The sequence below is a fragment of the Peromyscus eremicus genome, chromosome 8a (genome assembly GCF_949786415.1).
Source record: "Peromyscus eremicus chromosome 8a, PerEre_H2_v1, whole genome shotgun sequence".
In the NCBI taxonomy this organism is placed as follows: domain Eukaryota; kingdom Metazoa; phylum Chordata; class Mammalia; order Rodentia; family Cricetidae; genus Peromyscus; species Peromyscus eremicus.
In genome coordinates, this window is record NC_081423.1 from 97,745,665 (window position 1) to 97,766,960 (window position 21,296).

General features: G+C 53.2%; 1 protein-coding gene and 1 non-coding gene across 2 annotated transcripts in view; one reads left to right on the forward strand and one right to left on the reverse strand.

Annotated features, from left to right (window-relative positions):
* Positions 1-2,287: 2,287 nt before the first annotated feature.
* Positions 2,288-2,451, reverse strand: LOC131918170 (U1 spliceosomal RNA). The gene has a single exon (XR_009380905.1). It is a non-coding gene; the product is annotated as a U1 spliceosomal RNA (small nuclear RNA).
* A 1,304-nt stretch (positions 2,452-3,755) lies between these two features.
* Myo15b (myosin XVB) overlaps positions 3,756-21,296 on the forward strand; it is a 40,920-nt gene continuing 23,379 nt past the window's right edge. The window contains 20 exon segments of the mRNA XM_059272126.1: positions 3,756-5,815; positions 6,790-6,853; positions 7,053-7,162; positions 7,316-7,390; positions 7,643-7,739; positions 8,431-8,534; positions 8,682-8,764; positions 8,767-8,825; positions 8,827-8,967; positions 9,082-9,243; positions 9,910-10,023; positions 10,114-10,172; positions 10,255-10,387; positions 12,145-12,240; positions 12,442-12,573; positions 16,449-16,574; positions 19,726-19,803; positions 20,011-20,126; positions 20,207-20,252; positions 20,397-20,521. Coding sequence (XP_059128109.1) covers positions 3,756-5,815; positions 6,790-6,853; positions 7,053-7,162; positions 7,316-7,390; positions 7,643-7,739; positions 8,431-8,534; positions 8,682-8,764; positions 8,767-8,825; positions 8,827-8,967; positions 9,082-9,243; positions 9,910-10,023; positions 10,114-10,172; positions 10,255-10,387; positions 12,145-12,240; positions 12,442-12,573; positions 16,449-16,574; positions 19,726-19,803; positions 20,011-20,126; positions 20,207-20,252; positions 20,397-20,521 — 3,980 coding nt within the window.

Sequence of the window (21,296 nt, forward strand, 5' to 3'; positions counted from 1 at the left end):
ATTAAGAAAATGTGGTACATATACACAATGGAGTACTGCTCAGCAGAGAAAAACAATGACAGCATGAAATTTGCAGGCAAATGGATGGAACTAGAAAATATCATCCTGAGTGAGGTAACCCAGACTTAGAAGGGCAAACATGGTATGTTCTCACTCATAAGTGGATACTAGATATAAAGCAAAGGACAATCAGACTGCAACCCACAGATCCAGGGAGGCTACATAGCAGGGGGGACCCTAGGATAACTGTGGCTTATAATAAGTTTTGGTTTTACTCAATCACTGGGCAAGCCTCAGTGAAACATTTCACTATTAGGATAAGAATTTATACTGTATCAAGCTGATAATAAAAAAATAAATAAATAAATTTTTAAAAAATACAGACAAAAAAACCCCAAACAAATATTGGGGCTAGAGAGATGGCTCTGTGGTTGAGAGCACTGGCCTCTCTTCCAGAGGCCCTGGGTTTGATTCCCAGCACCCACATGGTGGCTCACAACCATCTCTAACTCCAGTTCCAGGGGATCTGACACCCTCTTCTGGCCTCTGAGAGTACCTGTGCTCACATGTACACACCCACACACATATACACATAATTAAAACTAAGATAAATCTTTTCTTAAAAAACACAATCATTACCAATATAATATGTATTACTTCTGGGTCACCAGGAGGACCAGAAAGTCCATGGGAGCACAGAGCCTTCCATTTGTTCAAGAGTTTGTCCCAAGAGCTCACAGGACATGTTGTAAAGAGGTCAACAAAGAACTAGAGTTCTGTTGGTCAGCGATGACAGTTCCTCACAGCCATTCTCCAGCAGGGGTTCGAGCCAGACTGGGATGGTGTCTCAGTTTAACATAAGCTGTGTGCCTTTGAGGTCTCATCCACAGAGTGCATCTGGGTAGTACCTGCCCAAGGATTCGGTGAGTTCATAGCAAAACTTTGAAAACTGCCTAGGACATACTTAAGCCCATGCCTGGGTGGGACCTGCTGGTGTTGTCCAGGACTCTTTCTCCATGTTATCTTTAGAAAATCATAGTAATCCTATATGGGTCACGGTCATCAACAGGGTAAATCTCTATGAACAGCATCATGCGCACCCTGGGGTCCTGCTGCAGACCCATGTCTTGGTTGTCTGTCTGTCTGTCTGTCAATAGAATCCCGTGCTGATTGCCCTTCCATGCCTGGCTGCTTTCACGCACCATTGTTTACAAGATTACCCAAGTCATCCCCGTTACTCTTCCATGTGGCTCTCATTGCTGCGTGAGAATCTGCTGTGTGAGCGTTCTGCTTTTTACTGGGTGCACAGCCCTTTAAATAACAATGCTGGCAGCGGGTATGTGCCTTGTGTCTGCAGGCACACTGGTGTTGCCCATGAGCTTGTGGTCCTTTGGGACAGTTGCTTCCTCCTCGTGAGTGTAAATTGGCACAACCTCTATGGAAGAAAATTTAGAAATCTCCGAATTACAAATACACACAGCCTATGGTCCAGCAAGTCTCCTCTGGGAGTTAATTCTACTTGGATGAAGTTATTTCCCGGTGCTGTTTGTAACGTAAGCAAAAGATGATTACTTGATGTGATGAGTGTTTTGCCTGCACATATGTTTGTGTGCTGTGTGTGTGCCTGCTGGCCTCAGAGGTCAAAAGAGGTCATTGGCTCTCCTGAAACTGAAGTTACAGATGGTTTTGAACTACCACGTGGGTGCTGGAAACCTAGCCTGGGTCCACCATAAGAGCAACAAGTGCTCTTAACCACTGATCCATCTCCCCACCTCTCTCATAAGCAAAAGGTGAGATGAGGTAGCATCAACTCAGTTTTTAAAAAAATCCAGGGGGAGGGAATGGGAGGAGAGGGAGGGAAGGGAAACTGCAGTTGGGATGTAAAATAAATGAATAAATTTCATTAATAAAAAAAAAATCTATGGGTAGCTCGGCAGTGGTGTGCATGCCTTTGATCCCAGCACTTGGGAGGCCCAGGCAGGCCAATCTCTGAATTAGTTCGGGGTCAGCCTGGTCTACACAGTGAGTTCCAGGATAGCCAGGGCTATGTAGAAAGATCCTGTCTGAAAAAATAAAATACAAATAAAAGTTTAAAAAGCCATCCATCAAAGGGCCTCCAAGACTCACAGCCTAGGTTAACCCCAGGACCCACTGGGTAAAAGGAAGGAACTGAGTCCTGCATGTTGCCTGTCCTCTGACCCCACACATGGACTGTGGTATGCATGCACGCGCCACCGTGCACACACACACACACACACAATAAATGAATACAATTTTTTTTTTAATACAGGGGAGAGTGCGCACGCAGTCCCCCACTACCATAAATTTTGCAGTCGAGTTTCCCACATTTGGGGAAATCGCAGGGGTCAACACACCCCAAGTGCAATGGGTGAGCCTCGCCCTGGGAAAACCACCTGCTTGATCATGGTGTCTCCCCTGCCAGGTAAGTATAAATGAATACAATTTTAAAAGCTCTATCATCAATTGGTTAAACTATAGAACATTAATTCATCAGGAGGCTGAGCAACTGGGGAGGAAGAGGAGGGAAGTCGGCACATGGTGATGTTGCTTGTTTTCTTGTGTTTTGGGTTTTTTTGTTTTTGTTTTTGTTTTTGTTTATTTTGGTTTTTCAAGACAGGGTTTCTCTGTGTAGCCTGGGCTGTCCTGGAACTCATTATGTAGACCAGGCTGGCCTCAAACTCACAGAGATCCTCCTGCTGCCTCTCATTGCTGGGATTAAAGGCGTTCACCATCACCTCTGGGCTTCTCAACATGTTATAAAAACCTCTAAGGTAGGGCTGGAGAGATGACTCAGAGGTTAAGAGCCCTGGCTGCTCTTCTAGAGGTCCTGAGTTCAATTCCAAGTTGTCACATGGTGACTCACAACCATCTGTAACGAGATCTGGTGCCCTCTTCTGGCCTGCAGGGATACATGCAGACGGATCACAATAATAAATTAAATCTTAAAAGCAAAACAAAAAAACCTTCAAGGTAAACTGTTGAGTGAACAAAAGCAGCTTAGTTAGCAGAGGACTTGTCTGGAACCCACAGGGGGAGCCCTGGATTCCACCTCCACGATGAAAAAAAAAATTCACAAAAATCTGTGAGCTAAGTAAGTTTCCACTTGTGTAAGTTGCCTTTGAGGTTGATGACACGGCTTGAGAGCACTGGCTGCTCTTCTAGGAGCCTGAGATTTGACTTCTATGTAGTTCTGTTTCAGAACTCCAGAGGGGTGCACAGGTTTTACCCGGGTTCGAGGTGCATACTCCTATCGTATGCACTTTTCAGTAGATTGTATTTCACAATAGAAAAGAATGGAACTCCCGAGTGTCCCCTGCATAGTCCCATAGCCATGGTCCCAGCCTCCTGGAAGGCCCCGGGTAGAAGCGCTTTCCTCTGCCGCTCTTGGCAGACAGGGAGTGAGGCTGAAGTGCAGAGCCTGGGGCCCTCAGTCTGGCCTGGTGCCAGGCTGATCTGAATGGCAGGGAGTCCTGGCGCCGATGCCCTGTCCACGGCCTTTGTCCACAGCTGCAGCGTCTCCTCTTTCCACTGCCTCCAATCCATTGTTGACCAAGGGGGTCAGGACCCGCTGCCGCCTACATTATTGATGCTGCTGCCTTAAGAGGGGAGACTCGGCATAGATTGAGCCCATAACCTCGCCGGAGAAGACTGTGTCCAGCAGCGGAGACCTCAGGCAACCGTGGACAGTCCGATCAGAAGGCAAAAGGAGCAAGGCGTTAATTGGTAAGGCAATTATGGGCGGAAGCAAGGGCAAAGCGCCCCAGCGCCGGGCTCGACCCGGGAGGCCAGCCTCAGCGGAGCAGGAGTCGGGGTCCGCCAGCGCTGACAGCGCCCCTAGCCGGGGTCGCAGGCTTGCCCGCGCCAAAGGCCACAAGACCAAGCCCGCTAAGGACCCTGACGCCACCAAAGGCAAGGGGACCACTGGAGGCCGCAGGAAGCCCACCGAAGAGGGGAACCACCGCTGCAGAGGTGCAGGGACTGGGGCATCACTGGAGACCCGGGAGAGGCAGGGCAGCTCTCAGGGTCGGGGTCACAGGTCCACGGGGAGCCGTGAGCCCGGGGACAGTCATGGGGAGCTCCCCGAGGAACAGAGACTCCCCGGGGAAGAAGAGTGGACGGTCAAGCGCGGCCGCCGCAGAAGAAAGGAGCAGGGACCATCGGCTCCACGAGGCCACCGAGAGACTTCTGGCAGGGATGGGGACACGTCGGGCGGGGATGGTGGCAGCTCGTGCCTGGACAGTGAACACCACGAGGCCCTGGACAGCAGCAGCCAGGGTGGTGGAGCCTCGGAGCGGCCAATCAAGACCAAGACTTCTGACACGAGCTCAGAAGGCGCCCTTACCAGAAGACCCGAGTCAACTGGCAGCAACCATCATGGCAATGGTGGACATGCCTTGGAGCTCCAGAGCAGGGAAGGGCCGTCGGGGACAAGGACTCAGGGAGTGAGTGATGATTCCCGGACAGATACAGACTCGAGTCCCGGGTGGTCCGGGCACAGACGTCGCCCACGGAAGACCCCAGGAACCTCAAGCCGCATCCCTGAGTCCCAGGAGACAGAGCTGGCCAGGGAAGCTGCTGTCTCCAGCTCTCTCGAGAATAGCTGCGCAAGCGCCCCCAGGGGCTCTCAGGGTCCTCAGGACTCCAAAGTGATCGCAGACACCAGTGACGTTGGGGCGCAGCCAAAGGCTGAGCTGCAAGGCACTGAGCCTGAGAAGGCGGAGGCCCCCAGGGCTCAGCGCCTCCAGGTCGCAGAGGTGGCGGGGAAGGTGCCGGTGGTTGTGAGCGAGAGTGACACGGGAGCCAGAGAGGGAGCAGGTGCAGGGGACCGACGACCCCGGGACCCGGCGCCGCTGGCTGCACTCGTGGTGCTCCGCAAGCTGCGCACGAGGGCCCCGGCTGGCACGTCTCCCCAGGTTGCGAGTGGCCTCCACGGGAGCCTCAAGGCGCGGCTGCAGCGTGTGGCGCGGGCCCTTGGCCTCCTGCGCTGGCTGCGACTGCGGGTGGAGCAACGTCGGGGCGATGCGCGCAGGGCTAGCCCGCAGGAGCGTGAGGAGCGCGGCCGCGAGAGGGCGCTCGAGGCGCGGGGCGGGGCACCCGGGCCATGGCGCTGGCAGGCCTTACGCCTGGCCTGTCGGGCGGTGCTCCGGGGACCGCCGCGGGCTCCCCCTGGCGGCAGTCCGAGCCCTCTGCAGGCGCTGAATAGCTCAGGCTCAGACCGCGCATCAGCCATCGAGGATGCAGCTCCAGATCCAAAGTTCGCGGTGGTCTTCCCCCGGATCCATAGTGCGCAGGAGTCGTGCAGCGGCCCCTCAGGAGCATCCACGGATGCCCCCACTGGGGAAGGCCGCGTTTCGTCTCCTGCAGGGGCTGCAGAGTACAGGGAGGAGCAAGGGGCTAGTGAAGAAGGGGTGGTCAGGTCCCGCCAGACTCCCTCTTTTTCCCCATCTGCCCCCAGTGGAACTTCACCGGAAGAGAACCGGAACGAAGCAGAGCCAGAGACCCCAGAAGTTGAGACTCCAGTGCACTGGGCGCAGGGCTCTACTCCCTGCGTAGACCCTGGGCTTGGCGCTGATACTCTGCTGCCTCAACTTACCTTGGAGACCCGCCTACGGCAGAATAGCCCTTGCAGGTCCCCAAGGGAGCGGTGGGAACCAGAGGATGACGCTGAGGCAGCGCTGGAAAGGGATCTGGAGCTGAGCATCCGGAAGGACCTAGAGATGCCACCCTTCCCCGGTGCTAAGACCAGGAGTCTCCCAGAGGGCCTGGAAGACGTTGAGGACCTCGCCCGGCTGCGGTGAGGAGCATAGTGCCGAATTAGCCACCCCTGGCTCATAATTCCTCACACTCCATCTCGCCCTTGGACCTTTGAAAATCGTATGCACCCTTACTGAGTCAACAGGGGATTTTTGCCTCATAGAAAGGCAGGTTTGGGGTGAAAGGTTCCCCTTCCAAAGCTCCAGCACCCCCCTACTGTGGATTGAACCTAGGATCTCCTGCATTCGGTCCTGATCTATATAGCCCCCTATCCCGCTTTTTTTTTTTTTTTTTTTTTTTAAAGATTTTATTTATTTATCATGTATACAGTGAGTGGTGAGTGTTCAGCCTACAGGCCAGAAGAGGGCACCAGATCTATTGTAGATGGTTGTGAGCCACCATGTGGTTGCTGGGAATTGAACTCAGGACCTCTGGAAGAACAGCCAGTGTTCTTAACCTCTGAGCCATCTCTCCAGCCCCGCCGCTTTTTTTTTTTAATGGGGGGGGCAAACTCTTGAGTGTCACAGTATACATGCAGATGTCAGAGGACAACTTGCAGAAGTTGACTCTCTCCCACCCTGTCGTTTCTGGGGATCACACTTGGGTTATCAGGCTTTGGGGCAGTGCTTTTACCCTCTTAGCCATCTTTCTGCTCACCCCCACATCCACCCCCACCCCCACATGCGCCCTGTTTATACCTTTTCATTTGTTAAAAAAAATCTCACCAGGTTGCCCAGGCAAGAGTTGAACTTGTGATACTCTGGCCTTAGCCTCCCAAGTCTTTGGAATTACAGGCCTGTGCCTGCCACTGGGACGGGAGAGGGACTTCCTTTCCTGGCTGGCCCAGAGAGCATCTCTCTTGGTCAGCAGCCCCTCACCCCTACCCCCAGGGGATGGAGAGCAACTGAAGAGCCTGGCTGAAAGTTGCATAGCTTGCCCAGGGTTTCCCTAACGTGGCAGGGCTAGCCAGGACCGGCTCTCAGCAACTTCACCCTTGTCCTGCTGTCCCCACAGGCTGGTGTGTGACAGCTCTGTGCTGCTGTGCCTCAAGAAGAGGTTCCACCTGGGCCGCATCTATGTAAGGGGACCACAGAGAAGGGGTGTGGCTGGAGTCTCCTCCTCTGTGGGCACCCCTGGGGCTTCTCCTTATCCCTAGACTGAGTGTAAAGCTCCTCTACCTGGGGTCCCGCAAGGCATGTGTGAGCGGCCGGTCTGGGGTGCCTCGGAGTTCCCCATTTGTATCCCCTTCTCATAAGAGCCTCTGCTTCCTTTGCCAGACTTTCGGGGGGCCCCTCTTGCTTGCTCTGAACCCCCACCAGGCACTCCCTCTCTTCTCACCTGAGATCTTGGCCAGCTACCATCCCAGGAAGGCCCCGAACACCACTCCGTAGGTGACTTTGCCCCTTTGCCCTGTACGCGACTCCCTGCATATATGTCTTACTGAGGGAGTTCCAGGGCCTGTGGGCGCATCACCTATTCCTAGAGGCCCCAGACAACCATCTCTGGCACTGTCTAATTACTCTGGTGTCCTTCTCCCCAGACACATCTTTGCCATCGGGGCAGCAGCCTATAGCCTGTCTCAGAGCTCTGGACAGGACCCCTGCATCCTCCTAGGGTGAGTCATGACTGCCTTGTTTGCCTGAACCCACACACCACCCTAACTATTGGTCCTGTGCACTGCTGGGTAGCAATTCAGGGCGACACCCTCGGGACTGTCCTGAGGCCAGCCTGAGTGGCCCTGTGTAGCACTGCTTGGTCTCTGTGAATCAGGTCTCATCTCTTTGTCACTTCTCTATGGAGGCACTTCCTGGGCCCAGTGGGGCAGCCCAGGGTGCTCCCTCCCATCCTTAGCTCCTCCCTCCTGCAGGGGGCACAGTGGCTCAGGGAAGACGGAGACTGCCAAGAAGATCGTGGAGCTTCTAAGCAGCCTGGGGCAGAAGCAGACAGAGGCCAGAGGGGCTCAGGTGAGGGCTGGCTGGAGGCAGCTGGTCATCTCTCAGGCCATTTCTCCATGCCTGGCTTTTCATGGGTCAGCCCCAAGATTTCCCTGATGCAGGCAGTAGGGTTGGGCCTTTTTACTTTATTTTTTATTGTTTTTTGCTATTGGTGGTAGTTTTTTGTTAATTTGGTTTTGCTTTCCTTTTTGCTTTTAGTTTTTTCAAGACATGGTTTCTGTATAGTCCTGGCTGTCCTGGAACTCAATCTGTAGACCAGGCTGGCCTCAAACTCAGAGACCCACCTGCTTCTACCTACAGAGTGCTGGGATTAAAGACACGAGCCACCATGCCTGACTCTTTTTTTTTTTTTTTTTAATGGGGTCTCAGGTAGCCCAGGATGGCCTAGAATTTCCTATGTAGCTGAGCATGACCTTGAACTTCTGATTCTCCTGCATGCACCTCTTGAGTGCACCACCACACCCAGTTTTATGTGGTGCTAGGGACTGAGCCCAGAGCCTTGTGGATGTTAGAGGAGCACTCTACAAATTGAGCTACACCCCCAGCCCTGCCCTTTTAATTTTTTTTGGGGGGGGGTGGTGGTGTTTCTGATAGGACTGACCCCACGCAGGTGCACACAGCCAACAGTATAGTAGACTCTCAGTGGGTAGTGGGTGCTATGCCATCTTAGGTATACCTGAGTGTCCCAACCCTCACGCAGCTAAAGGACATACTGCCCGTGCTCAGCAGCTTTGGCCACGCCAAGACCATCCTCAATGCCAATGCCAGCCGCTTTGGCCAGGAGCTATGCCTCTGCCTGCAGCAGTGAGTGGAGGTCCCGTGGGCACAGGGACAGTGAGATGGGTTACTCTTCTTGGGCTCTCGGATACTTCCTGCCTTTGGCCTCAGCCCCCGGATGGCCCCTTCTGCAAAATGCCCCTGGGTATGCCACCCTGTCTCTTTTACCCACAGGGGAGTCACCGTAGGAGCCTCTGTGTCCCACTATCTGCTTGAGACCTCCAGAGTAGTGTTTCAGGTAAGGACCCACCTCCTGCCCACCCTTCTCTGACTCCGAAAGTTGGAAGGAGGAGGAACCACAGCCCTCAAGCCCTGCTCCACCCCTAAGCAAGTTTCTCTCTCCAAGGCCCAGGCTGAGCGAGGCTTCCATGTTTTTTATGAGCTGCTGGCAGGATTGGACCCCATAGAACGTGAGCAGCTCTCTCTGCAGGGACCTGAGGCCTACTACTACCTCAACCAGGTAGGGGCGAGGCTCTCATGGATGGTGCGCCCAGACAAGGGGCTCAGCCAGGGCTTTCAGGATGCTGTGGGGATGCCAGGAGCTGCCCCACCACAAACCTGCTGTACTCTACAGGGCAGAGCCTGCAGGCTCCGGGGCAAAGAGGATGCCCAGGACTTCAAAGGGCTGGTGGAGGCCCTGCGGGTGCTGGGCTTGTGCGCAGAGGAGCTGACTGAAGTCTGGGCTGTGCTGGCCACCATCCTGCATCTGGGGAACATCTGCTTCTCTTCTTCAGAGGTGGGCTTCCCTGTGGGCAGGACCAGTGAGCACACAGGATGGGCAGTGGCAATGACAAGCCACTGTGTGCCTCTTGGTACTCAGCTGTCACCTTCAAGGACAGGCCAGAAGAGGGCACCAGACCTCATTATGGATGAAGCCACCATGTGGTTGCTGGAAATTGAACTCAGGACCTCTGGATGAGCAGCCAGTGCTCTTAACCGCTGAGCCATCTCTCCAGCCCCCCTTGACACTTTTTAAAAGAAACTTAATTCTCATGTCAACAGCTGTGTCCCAGGGGGTATTGTTTTCCCTCTAGCAATAAGGCAGCAGAGAGTGAGAAAGAGAAAAGGACTGCCCAGCCACGAAGAGAGAGTCGGGGCTCACACTCAGGGCCTTCAGCCCTGCCCGGAGCCTGGCTCACTGCAGTCCAGAGTGCCTTGTGTGCTGTTGGCTCTTTATTTATTTTGAGACAGAATTTTACTCTGTAGCCCAAGCTGGCCTAAGACTCACGGAGATCCACCTGCCTCTGCCTCCCAAGTGCTGAGATTAAAGGTGTGCACCACCACTGTGGGCTGCTGTCGGCCCTTAAAGAACCGGCAGCTGGCTAGATAAAGCAAGGCCATGCCTGGACACTATTGCCATCACACAAGCAAAGCTCTTTCCGTCCCCTCCCCCTCTGTCTAGCGGGAGTCCCAAGAGGTGGCTGCTGTGTCCAGCTGGGCTGAGATTCACTTGGCAGCCCGGCTGCTACAGGTGCCACCAGATCGCCTAGAAGGGGCAGTCACCAAGAGGGTCATGGTGAGCCAAAGGGTGCTGGGAGGTGGGAGGAGCAACCTGAAGCACCTGTGGGTATGGGCCTGACATCCTGAGCATGTCTCTGGTCTCCAGGACACGCCCTATGGCCGCGTCTCCAGATCTCTGCCGGTGGAAAGTGCTATTGATGCCAGGTAACCCTGGGGATCAGAGAGGGGAGAGAGGGGAGCCAGGTGTGGCACTCTGCTGGGCAAGGCTCACTTACGGTGTCTGCAGGGACGCCCTGGCCAAGACTCTGTACACAAGGCTCTTCAACTGGCTTCTGAAGCAGATCAACGTGAGGTTGGCTCCACCAAGGGAGGCAGACAGTGTGGGCACCATCACTGTCGTGGACGCCTATGGCTTTGAGGTCACCCTTTGGGGGGGAGGAGCAGGCAGGTGGTGCCCATCTCATTCCAGCTCCTCCCCGGAGGGCCGAGGTTTTGCCCTTTAACCTCCCCCTTGTTAAAAACCTTTAGATTACACTCCTTAAGCTAGCCACCAAGGTCAGTTCTCTTATTTGGCCACTTCCTCCTCCTGAGGCTGACTGCCAAGGCCCAGCAATCAAAGTATTGAAGTCCATCAATCAAAACCCCCTTTTGACTCACCAAATTAGCATACCCAATTAAAACAAACCAACTCGTCCTAACATGGGGTATCCCCTTCATCTTTATAAACTGCCATTTGCCACTGGGCCACGTCTGCTTCCTCTCTATCCAGAGACAGTCCTTTGTCCCTCCTGGGCAGATATCCCTCCCTCCTCCCTGTTCCTTTCCTCTTCTCCTTTGTCCTCTGTCTCCTGTCTTTGTCTCTTATTCCTTGTCCTTTGTCCCTCGGGGGCCGATAAGTCTCTTAGTGCTGAGGACTTGTGTGTCTTGTACAGATTCCCATCCTTTCCCTCTCTATACTGTTTTCCTATCTGACCTGTGCCTTTGCCGGCTTCTTCTGGGGTGACTGAGTGGAATCCTTGAGTGTCCCTCAGTGGGGATGAGGAGGCACCAGGATGGAAAGGGAACAGGTCCTGCCTCTTGGGTCTTTAGAGTCTGGTTGAGGCTGGCAGAGAATCTTGGGGCTCTCGGTCCACTTATCTCCATCTGCATGTTCCTGGGAGGATGGTGGTCCTCCACATGTACCTTTCCCAGCCGGGGCTGGGAACCCTCCTGGATTCCCTCTGGGAGGGGCTGGAGCCCACCTCAAGCCCCAGGGCACTCTGCCTCACCTTCCCCTGCTGGCTGTGTGGCCTCACACAGCTAATTAACCCTTCTGAGGCCCCCAGCAGTAAAGTAGGCAATGGTAGCTCTCTACAGATAGAATCCTGTCCCGCTCTGTCCTGTTCTGGCACCGCTTCTGGAGAGTTTCGTCCTGCATGGCCACCTCGGGCTGGGCCTGTCCGCAACCTCACCTCCCACATACCAAGGAGGAAGGAAGTAGACCCTTTCCAATCTTCCAGAACTGTCCCAGCTGTGCACTCCTTGCCTCAAGAGTCGCCTCCTTGAGTCATGGGGAGGGGCCAGCAATAATGGGGCTTGGAGAAAGGAGATAGGCCAACCCCAGTTCCTGGATGGGCACTGTTCACTGCCCTGTGTGTCCTGCCTTCCTTAGAATGTCCTTGGTGACCACTTCTGCCCTGGATGGGAAGGGTTGCATGCACGTGTGTTCTGGTGTGTTTGCAGGTGTGCACAGCTGTTCGAAGGTAGTGGGTGTGCATAGCTGTGCAAAGGTAGTAAGTGCCCTGCTGGGCTTGAGCCTGCATGCTGAGGCTGCAGAGGAAAGCAGGGGAGGAAGACTAGAAGGCTTCCTGGAGGTGGCCACCAGGCGGATTCTGAGAGCCACTAAGATAGATAGTGGGAAGATGCACCCTCCAGAGCCTCTCAGGATGCTGTGATCAGAGCTCCAGAGGCTCACTGCGCCATTGGAGCAGAGGGCGGGAGCGTGGAGAGCTGGAGGGAGGGCTGATGATATACAGCCGGGGCTGGTCTACGGTGGCCTATAGGCTGCACCATGTCCTTTAGACTTGTCCCTGCAGTCTCAGCTCCGGGCACCACTCTAGAGCCCTGGAGAGAAGGGAGGGGTCTCCACTCTCCCTGCCCCCACCTCCAGTGCCGATCCCGTCTTCACCCACCCCAGGCGCTGCGGGTGAACGGCTTAGAGCAGCTGTGCAGCAACCTGGCCAGCGAGCGCCTGCGGTTCTTCTGCAGCCAGAGGCTGCTGGCCCAGGAGGAGGTAGGGAGCGGGGCGCAGATGAGAGCACTGCCCAGCACAGAGGTCACCCCAAAGCCCCCTTTCCTGGTGGGTGGGGAGGGTCAGTCCTTCTCAACCTCCCTTTACATGAGTACGAGGAGGGGAATCTCCTTGTCGGCTCTGCGATCGCTCCCTGACCCAAAAGACGTGGGCTGTGAGTTACCAAAAACTGGTTCTTTCTAGGAGGAGTGCCAGCGGGAGATGCTGAGCTGGGCACCCATTCCCCAGCCTCCGAGGGAGTCCTGCCTGGACCTCCTGGTGGGCCAGCCCCACAGCCTCCTGAGCATCCTGGACTCCCAGACATGGCTCTCCCAGGTATACCAGTCGTCAGTGATGCTCAGTGTCACAGACAAGGAATGGGGGGCCCTAAGCAGCCAGGATGAAGCCAGCAGGGCCTCCTGGGAGACAAGCAGGTTATAGGGTCCAGAGACCCAGCCTTTCTGCACAGCCCAGGGAAGGTGCATTCAAGAGGGAAAGCCCTGGGCTCCCACCAATGCCTTAAAAAACATTTAATTTTGTATGAATATATTTGTTTGTTTGTTTGTTTCAAGACAGGGTTTCTCTGTGTAGTCTTGGAACTCACTCTGTAGACCAGGCGGGCCTTGAGTTCAGAGATCAGCCTGCCTCTGCCTCCTGAGTGCTGAGATTAAAGGCTTGCACCACCACCACCCGGTGTGTATGAATGTTTTGTCTTCAAGGATGTTTTGTCTTCAAGTGTGAGCGCGCACACACACACACACACACACACACACACACACACACACACACACACACCATGGAAATCAGAAGAGGTTGTTGGATCCCCTGGAACTGGAGTTAGGATGGTTGTGAGCTGCCATGTGGGTGCTGGGAGCAGAACCCGTGACCTCCGGAGGAGCGGCCAGTGCTCTTAGCCATCTTTTCAGCCCCTTAGTCTTGTTTTGTTTTTGAGACAGGAAGTCATGTATATAGTCTTAGCTGGCCTTGAACTCCTGATCCTTGTGCATCCACATCCTAAGTACTGGAATTAGAGGCATGTACCACCAACAGCCAGCTATAAATGCTTCTTGGGTTAGCAACTGGCTATGGGGTACAAATACTCCCCTTACGCATCAGCCTCTGCCACCCTGTATTTGAACCCCTGGAGAGAGCAGACTTGCTCTCTTGATTGTCAAGTAATGTGATTAAGTCACTAGCAACACACGGAATCAGCTTAAGGATCAACTCACAACCACGGGAGATGGGAGATTTATCGTAGGGTCTGGGAAGGCTGAGCTATGTCCCACACTGAACAGCTTGGTCCAAGATCTCAGCGTCCAAACCATGTGGTAGCCAAGAGCACTGCATATGTGCATCCCAGGTCTTAAGGGTCCCCCAGCGGCCACACCCCTGGGGCAGGTACCTCAAGGTCGTAGGCAGGTGTAACTGTTACTAGGGGCAATGCTTCAGGGTATGGCTCAAAGAGCCGTCCACTACAGTCAGTGTGACTTCTCTCTGCACTAGACTGAGGTGCAGGCGGGCTGGGTCTGTCTGAGGGCTTGGATTCCATCTGTGGTGCGCTGGCATTGAAGGAAGAATGGAAGAATTGGCATGTAGGGACCATTCTAAGGGAAAAAAAATCAGACACAGAAGATTCAGTTCTTCCCCAACTAGACCCAGGAGAGTGGGGGAAAAAAAATGTTAGGGGCTGAGAGAGGGCTTAGCAGTAAAGAGTACTGGCTGCTCTTGCAGAGGGGCCAAGTTCAATTCCCACATCCACATGGTGGATCACAACCGTCAATAAAACTTCAGTTCCAGGAGATCTGATACCCTCTTCTGACCTCCATGGGCACCAGACACATATGTGACGCACATAGAGATATGCATGCAAAGCACACACACATATTAAAAAGGAAATAAATCTAAAAATTAATTAATTTTTAAAAATGTTAAACTGGGCATGGGGGCTCACACCTTTAGTCCTAGCATTTAGGAGGCAGAGCCAGGAGGATCTCTGTGAGTTTGAGGCCAGCCTGGTCTACAGAGTGAGATCCAGGACAGGCACTAAAACTACACAGAGAAACCCTGCCTCGAAAAACAAAAATCAATCAATCAGATGGGTATGATAGCACGTATTTTTAGTCCCAGGACTCAGGATGCAGGTCCAGGCAGATCTTTGAGTTTGAGGCCAGCTAGTCTACATAGGGAGTTCCAGAACAGCTATGGCTACATAGTGAGGCCCTGTCTCAACAACAAAGTCAGGCTTGGCAGGGTAGCCCCATCAGGAAGCTGAAGCAAGATGGTCACTTAAGCTCAGGAGTTCAAGGCCAGCCTGGGCAACATACAAAAGTCCCTACCTTAAAAAAGAAGAGGGAGGGAGCCTGGGGGCGTACAGTTCAGTGGTAGTGCTTGCCTGGTGTGTGAGATAGTGGATTCAGTCTCTAGAGTCTAACAAACTCCACCCGACCTGGGGTGGTAATGAATACCTGTCAGCTCTCACAAGGCAGGGGCAGGAGGAATGCAAATATGAAGCCAACACAGCCTGATATAATAATAATAATAATAATAATAATAATAATAATAATAATAATAAAGCCAGGCTGAGCTAGGCAGTGCATATCAGACTGTTTCTCACAATAAATGAGAATCCCAGCTGTGTGGCTGGGTGGGGAGCTCTGTGGAGTCACAGAACGTGTGTAGAACCCAGACCTTTGGGAACTGAGGCTGGAGGGTAGACACCAAAAATAGTGACCCTGGGGTAGCGACATAGCCCAGTTGGTAGAGGGCTTGCCTAGCAGGCACAGAGCCCTGGGTTCGATCCCCGCCTGGTATAAAATCAGGTGTGGTGGTGCTATTCTATGGAACAGTTGGGGCCGACCAACTGAGTTCAGCTGTGCCTTCTTGCCAAGGATCATCCCACGTGGGTTCTTAACTGTTTCTTAACTCACAGAGGGATCAGGAGGGTGACAGGACCCTCACCTGAGTATCCAGCCTCACTTTACTGCTTGTACTCCATGCGGCCCTCGTTGGCCAGCATAGCACGTGGTGGCCGGGGGTGGGGGGGTGGGGGAAGGTTAGCATTTATAGGCTAGGGAAGGTGGGGAAGGGGCTCCGTCTATGCAACTAGAGGAGAGTCATCGTCCCTGCTGGGTAAGACTCTTGGGGGAGGAGCACCCACACCTATGCTATCTAAGTAAGCCTGGTAAACTAACTGGTTCCCCAGAGTGAACGTTGGTGGAATTGTACTGTGGTTTCCCACAGGGACCTTGGGAAAAGGGACAGGTGTTGCCTAATCCTCCCTTGAGAAGGGATTTTGGCAAAAGATGCACACTTGTGATCCCAGCACTCTAGAGATAGAGGCGAGGAGGGTCATCTTAGCTACACAATTGAATTGGAGGCTAGTCTGGGCTACAGGACAGGACTAAACCAAACCAAAACAAACAAACAGCATAGTGTGCAAATCTTGAATCCAACCTTTAATCCCCAAGATTCTGAATGCAGAGGCAGGTGGGTCGATGCGAATTCAAAGCCAGCCTGGTCTACATAGGAAACTCTCCAAAACGAAAGAAACCCTGTCACAGGTCTTTCTAAAGTCCCGGGGTCACTTTGTAAAAATTTTAGATTTGTTTTATGTGTATGGGTGTTTTTTGTCTGAATACTATTTGTGTACCTGGTACCTGAGGAGGCCAGAAGAGGGCGTCAGATTCTCTGGGATTGAAGTTACAACCGTGAGCGGCCATCCATGCAGGAGCTGGGAATTGAACCAGGTTCTCTGCAGAGCAGCCCTTGCTCTTAACCCCCGAGCCGTCTTGCCAGCCCTAAAGTTACATAACACAACCTGTAAGAACTTGCTGAGAAGCTGTAGCTGTGGGACATACCTGGAGTGGTTTTGACATCTGTGTCAAAGCCCTCGGCTCGCTCTCCTTTTCATTCCCTCAGGCTTCCTCAGAAATGTCACATCTAGGGCTGGTGGAGGTAGCCCCTGGGCCTGAGGGGACCCTGACTTTCTCAAGTAGCACTTGGTTGTTCCAAATGTAAAGTCCTGGAGAAAGAGCGCACACTTTATACAGACTTACTGACTCTGCCTGTCTGAGGAAGAAATTTGGGGAGACAAGTCTCCCTGTCTAGGGAGTGTGGTTCTGGGGTCTCCAGGAGGGAGCGAGGTCCCGGCAGGGAACAGCAAGGGTGTACGAACCCTGAGGAAAGTGTGACGTGTGACCCTTCGTCACCAGGCCACAGACCACACTTTCCTCCAGAAGTGCCACTATCACCACGGTGATCATCCGAGCTATGCCAAGCCTCAGCTGCCCCTGCCCATATTCACCGTACGGCACTCTGCTGGGACTGTCACCTACCAGGTATCTGTTCTTGAGTGTTGTATGTCGGGTGTGGGTTCACTCGGGCCGTGGAATCAGGAGACAGATGCACCTCGGGGATGAATCTTTAGCCTTTCTCAGCTGCAGGGGGATTCCTCTCTAGGGACTGGTCCACCCTCGTTTAGCAAAGGGCCCTTTGGTTGTACAATTCATACCTTTAGCAAGTTATATCAAAACTTTTTAAAATTTTTTTCTTAGTTTTTATTTTTATATGTGTTAGTGTTTTTGCTTGCATGTATGTCTATGTGAGGGTGTCTGATCCCCTGAAATTAAGAGTTATAGACAGTTGTGAGCTGTCATGTGGGTGCTGGGAATTGAACCTGGGTCCTCTGGAAAAGCAGTCAGTGCCCTTAACCACTGAGCCATCTCTCCAGCTCCAATACCAAAACTTCTTATCTAAGCCCCCCAGAGGGACAATGCCAAATTCAAATTCTCAGTACAGAATACCACAGTGTTCTGGTCGTTCTTAAATTAAGTTTGCATAGTCTTTGAGCCCCTAGGAAAACCCTCAGATAAGACCTCAAACAGAAGGTACGGGACACAGGAGGTAGCAGTCACAAAGGGCAGATCAAAGCTCGGTGCTAACACTCTCCAGAGTCAGATCAAACCAGGTGTAGCTCGGTGGGAATTCTCCCCTCACTTGAGCATAGACTCCAGGGTGAATCAGTAAGGCCCTGTCACCTTAGGGTCTGCCCCTCCCAAGCTGAGTCATCTGCCAGGTGACAATGTCAGGGAGGTCCCTTCCAAGGTGTGGCAGTGTGTAACATCAGGTCACACCCAATTCCGAGCATTAATTATTTTTCATAGCTCCTCAGCAAGGGGTGGGGCCTTGGGAGCTCCTCCTACTCACGCTGAATATTTGTTTATATGTTTTTAATGTGTGTGTGTGGGGGGAGGGGGTTGTGTATGCTACAGCACACATGTGGAGGTCAGGGGATAACTTTTGGGAGTTGGTGCTCTCCTTCCACAGTGTGAATACCTGGGTTTGAACTTGAGTCCTTGGACTCGGGAAGCAGGCACCTTACTGACCCAGCTTCTTATGCAGTTTGCACGCTCTCGCTCTCTCTCTCTCTGTCTGTCTCTCTCTCTCTCTCAATCTCTCTGTTTTTCGAGACAGGGTTTCTCTGTTTAGCTCTAGCTGTCCTGGAACTCACTCTGTAGACCAGGCTGGCCTCCAACTGACAGAGATCCACCTGCCTCTGCCTCCTGAATGCTGGGATTAAAGATGTGGGCCATCACATCCGGTTTATCTAATTTTCTTTTGCCACACAGGCACTGCTCACAGTGGGCTGGGCTCTCCCACATCAATCATTCATCAAGAAAATGCCCCACAGATATTTTGCCTACAAGCTAATCTGATGGAGGCTTTTTCTCAGTTGAGGTTCCCTCTTCCCAGATGACTCTAGCCTGTGTCAAGTTGACCAAAAAACAAACACACAAAACACCTCACCAGCACAGACCTCTTCCTATAGCCAGTTCTCACCTGGTGAATCCAGAAAAGTAACGCTGATCTGGTGGAAACTCTGTGGATTCCTGCAGGAGGGGAAGGGACTGGTTTGGGTGGGTTTTGTCCTGTTTGTTTTTGTCTTTTTCACACAGGGTCTGTCTATGTAGCCCCAGCTTCCCTGGAACTCACTCTGTAGACCTGGCCTCAAACTCACAGAGATCCACTTGCCTCTACCTCTCAAAGTGTTGAAATTAAAGGCATGTACCACCATCCCTGGCCCTTGGTTTGAGACAGGGTCTCATATTGCCTCATCTGGTCTTTAGGTCTCTTTCTAGGCAGGGATGACCTTAAATTTCACATCCTTCTGCCTCCAATCTCCACATGCCGGGGTTGTGGCTATGCAACACCCACGCCCAGTTCAGGCCATGCTGGGATTCAAACCCAGGGCCTTGGGTATGCTAGGTAAGGGCTCTTCTGTTGGTTACACTGTGGCGCTGCTCCTCGTGGCTGGTGGAGGAGAGTGCTGGTTGGAAGAATCACAAGCTATAGTTACCTTTTTAGAGCTTTGTTGGGAGAGAGAGCGAGCAGAAAGAGAAGGGTGGGAGAGGACAGATAGGAGCGGAAAGGAAAGAGAGGGACGCACAGAGTGCCCACTCGCCATTTAGGCTGGGACATCGTCGAAGGCTGATGACGTAATTAAGGACCGAATCCTTATATCTTCTAGCTGAGCTACAGTCCTGTCCTTGAGATTGGGTTTTGATTAAAAACAACAACAACAACAAAAATTACCCTGGGATTTTTTTTTTCCTTTTTTGTTTTGTTTTTTGAGACAGGGTTTCTTTGTGTAACTGGCTGTCCTGGAACTCCCTTTATAGACCTGGCTGGCCTCGAACTCACAGAGATCTGCCTGCCTCTACTTCCCGAGTGTTGGGATTAAAGGCCTGTGCCACCACTGTCCAGCTTTTTCTTTTTAAAGATTTATTTATTTTATGTGTATGAATATTTTGCCTGCCTGCACCACATGCATGAGCTTCTATATGGGTGTGGGAGTTGAACCCCGGTCCTTTGTAGGAGCAGCCAGTGCTCTTAACCACTGAGCCATCTCTCCAGCCCCACTATTCTGAGATGTAGAGAAGAAATATACATGAGAGTAACCAAGATGTGGAGGCCCACAAAGGTCTAGTGAGATCTAAGCTTGCTTTATTCAGCAGAGCTGCATTAAAGAACTGCTTGACCAGGTGTGTGGTTACCAGGTGACTGGAAAGGGTCTGCACTTGGCTAAGCTGGGGGGAGGTCTTTTGCTCCACCCCTTGGCATTCCTATAAAAGGCCCTTTAGAAGAGACAGAAGGGGCCAGTGGATAATGATCCAGGCCCTCCCAAACATTTCTATTTCTCTCCCCTCTATCCTTCTAATATCTCTTATCCCTCTCTCCTCAAGAGTTCCCTGTTGAAAATGTGGGAGCAGGTCTCCCAGCTGGGCTCCCACACCAAGAGAATACCGAGGAGACAGAGGATGGAGGGGTAGGAAACTGTCCTGCCATACGTGCCCTGGAAGAAGACAGCTTTGCTAAAACATGGACCCATGTTTTCTGGGATGAACCAGAAAGGCCAAGCGCCCAGCAGGACTATGCAACGCTGAGGCCTGCCTGTGTTACAGGGCTGCCCACCTGCCGCCTCTCTTGCAGGTGTACAAGTTCATAAGCAGGAACAGGGACCACCTGGACTCTGCCATGGTGGAGATGCTTGGACAGAGCCAGCTGCAGGTGCAGACCTAGTGTGCCTTTCAGGTGCCCACGTAGCTTAGCCACAATCAAGCCTTGAGCGGCTAGCCCTCGGCACCGTGGCCCCTGGATGGAGGAATGAGCGTGCAGGGGTCTAGTGTTGAGGGCTGCCTGTCCTGGCTCCCCGGGGCTGTGTGGTGAGTGGACAGGCCCAGGACGGAAACAGCTGAGACTCCTCTCACCCCTCAGCTTGTGGGCAGCCTGTTCCGGGAAGCAGAGGCGCAGGCTGGGAGAGAGCAGAGCAAACCCACACTGGCCTCTCGATTCCAGCAGGCCCTGGGGGACCTGCTAGCCCGGCTAGGCAGGTGAGAACTCCGCCCTTCCACTGGACCCCGGGGAGTTGGAGGGTAGTCTGGTCTGTGACTGTCCCCCTTCCACTCTTCAGGAGCCATGTCTATGTCATCCACTGTCTCAACCCCACCCCTGGAAAGGTGAGCTCCCTTTCCCCAACCTCACCCCTGCCCTAACCTCACCCCTGCCCTGCTCTCCTCAGCCCCTCCCTTCTCTGAGACCCTCTGTCAGCCCTAGTCCCCTGACCCCAGCTCTCCTTGGCTGTGCCTCTCTCTGGCTTACAGCTCCCAGGCCTCTTTGATGTGGGGCACGTGGCAGAGCAGCTGCGCCAGGCTGGTATCCTGGAGGTCATAGGCGCCCGAAGTGCCCACTTCCCTGTGCGAGTGCCCTTCCAGCTCTTCCTGGCCAGGTAGGGTTCTGTGGTGAGGTAGCTGAGGACCTGGGGCCAATGCCTGCAGGACAATCCCAGGTATGTAGTCCTGGCAGAGAAGGGACCATGTGCCTGACTTCCAACACTCTCCCCTTCCCTATTCCTCACAGGCAGACCGACAGACACACAGACAGACAGACAGACACACACACAGGCAGACAGACACACAGACACAGACACACACACACACACACACACACACACACACACACACGCACACACACACACACACACATGCACGTGCGTGCATGCTCCTTTCAATATTCACCGCATCTCCTCAGTGCTAATACCCTGCTGGAGATTATTTGGGGCCCTGCCTACCCTGAGACCTTACCGAGCAGCCGGGTGGACACAGCGCAAGTATTGTGAAGTCGTGACTGAGTCAGTGAGATGGGAGGACAGTTAGCAGAGCCTTTCAGATGGATAAGAGATAGCAGGTGCAGGGGCAACCATGGGGAGCCAAGAGGTCAGGTAGTGCAGTGAGGCTGGGATAGCCTTTGATAGAGAGCTCAGAAGCATCTAGGACAACTGGTGACTGTTTGTGGTGGTGTCTGTTTGGCCTCAGCCTGGCTCGCCTCCCATCCACCTCTGAGGCTTCACCTCAGGGCTCTGACTACCTTCTTTGCCTGTGACTGTCTTAGCATGGGACAGTCTGCCCGAGGGGTGGAGCCTGAAGCAGGAAGTAGATGAGTGGTGTGAGCCTGTCCCTGAGCTAAATACTGAGAATGACAGGTGACAGGTGAGAAGGTTCCGT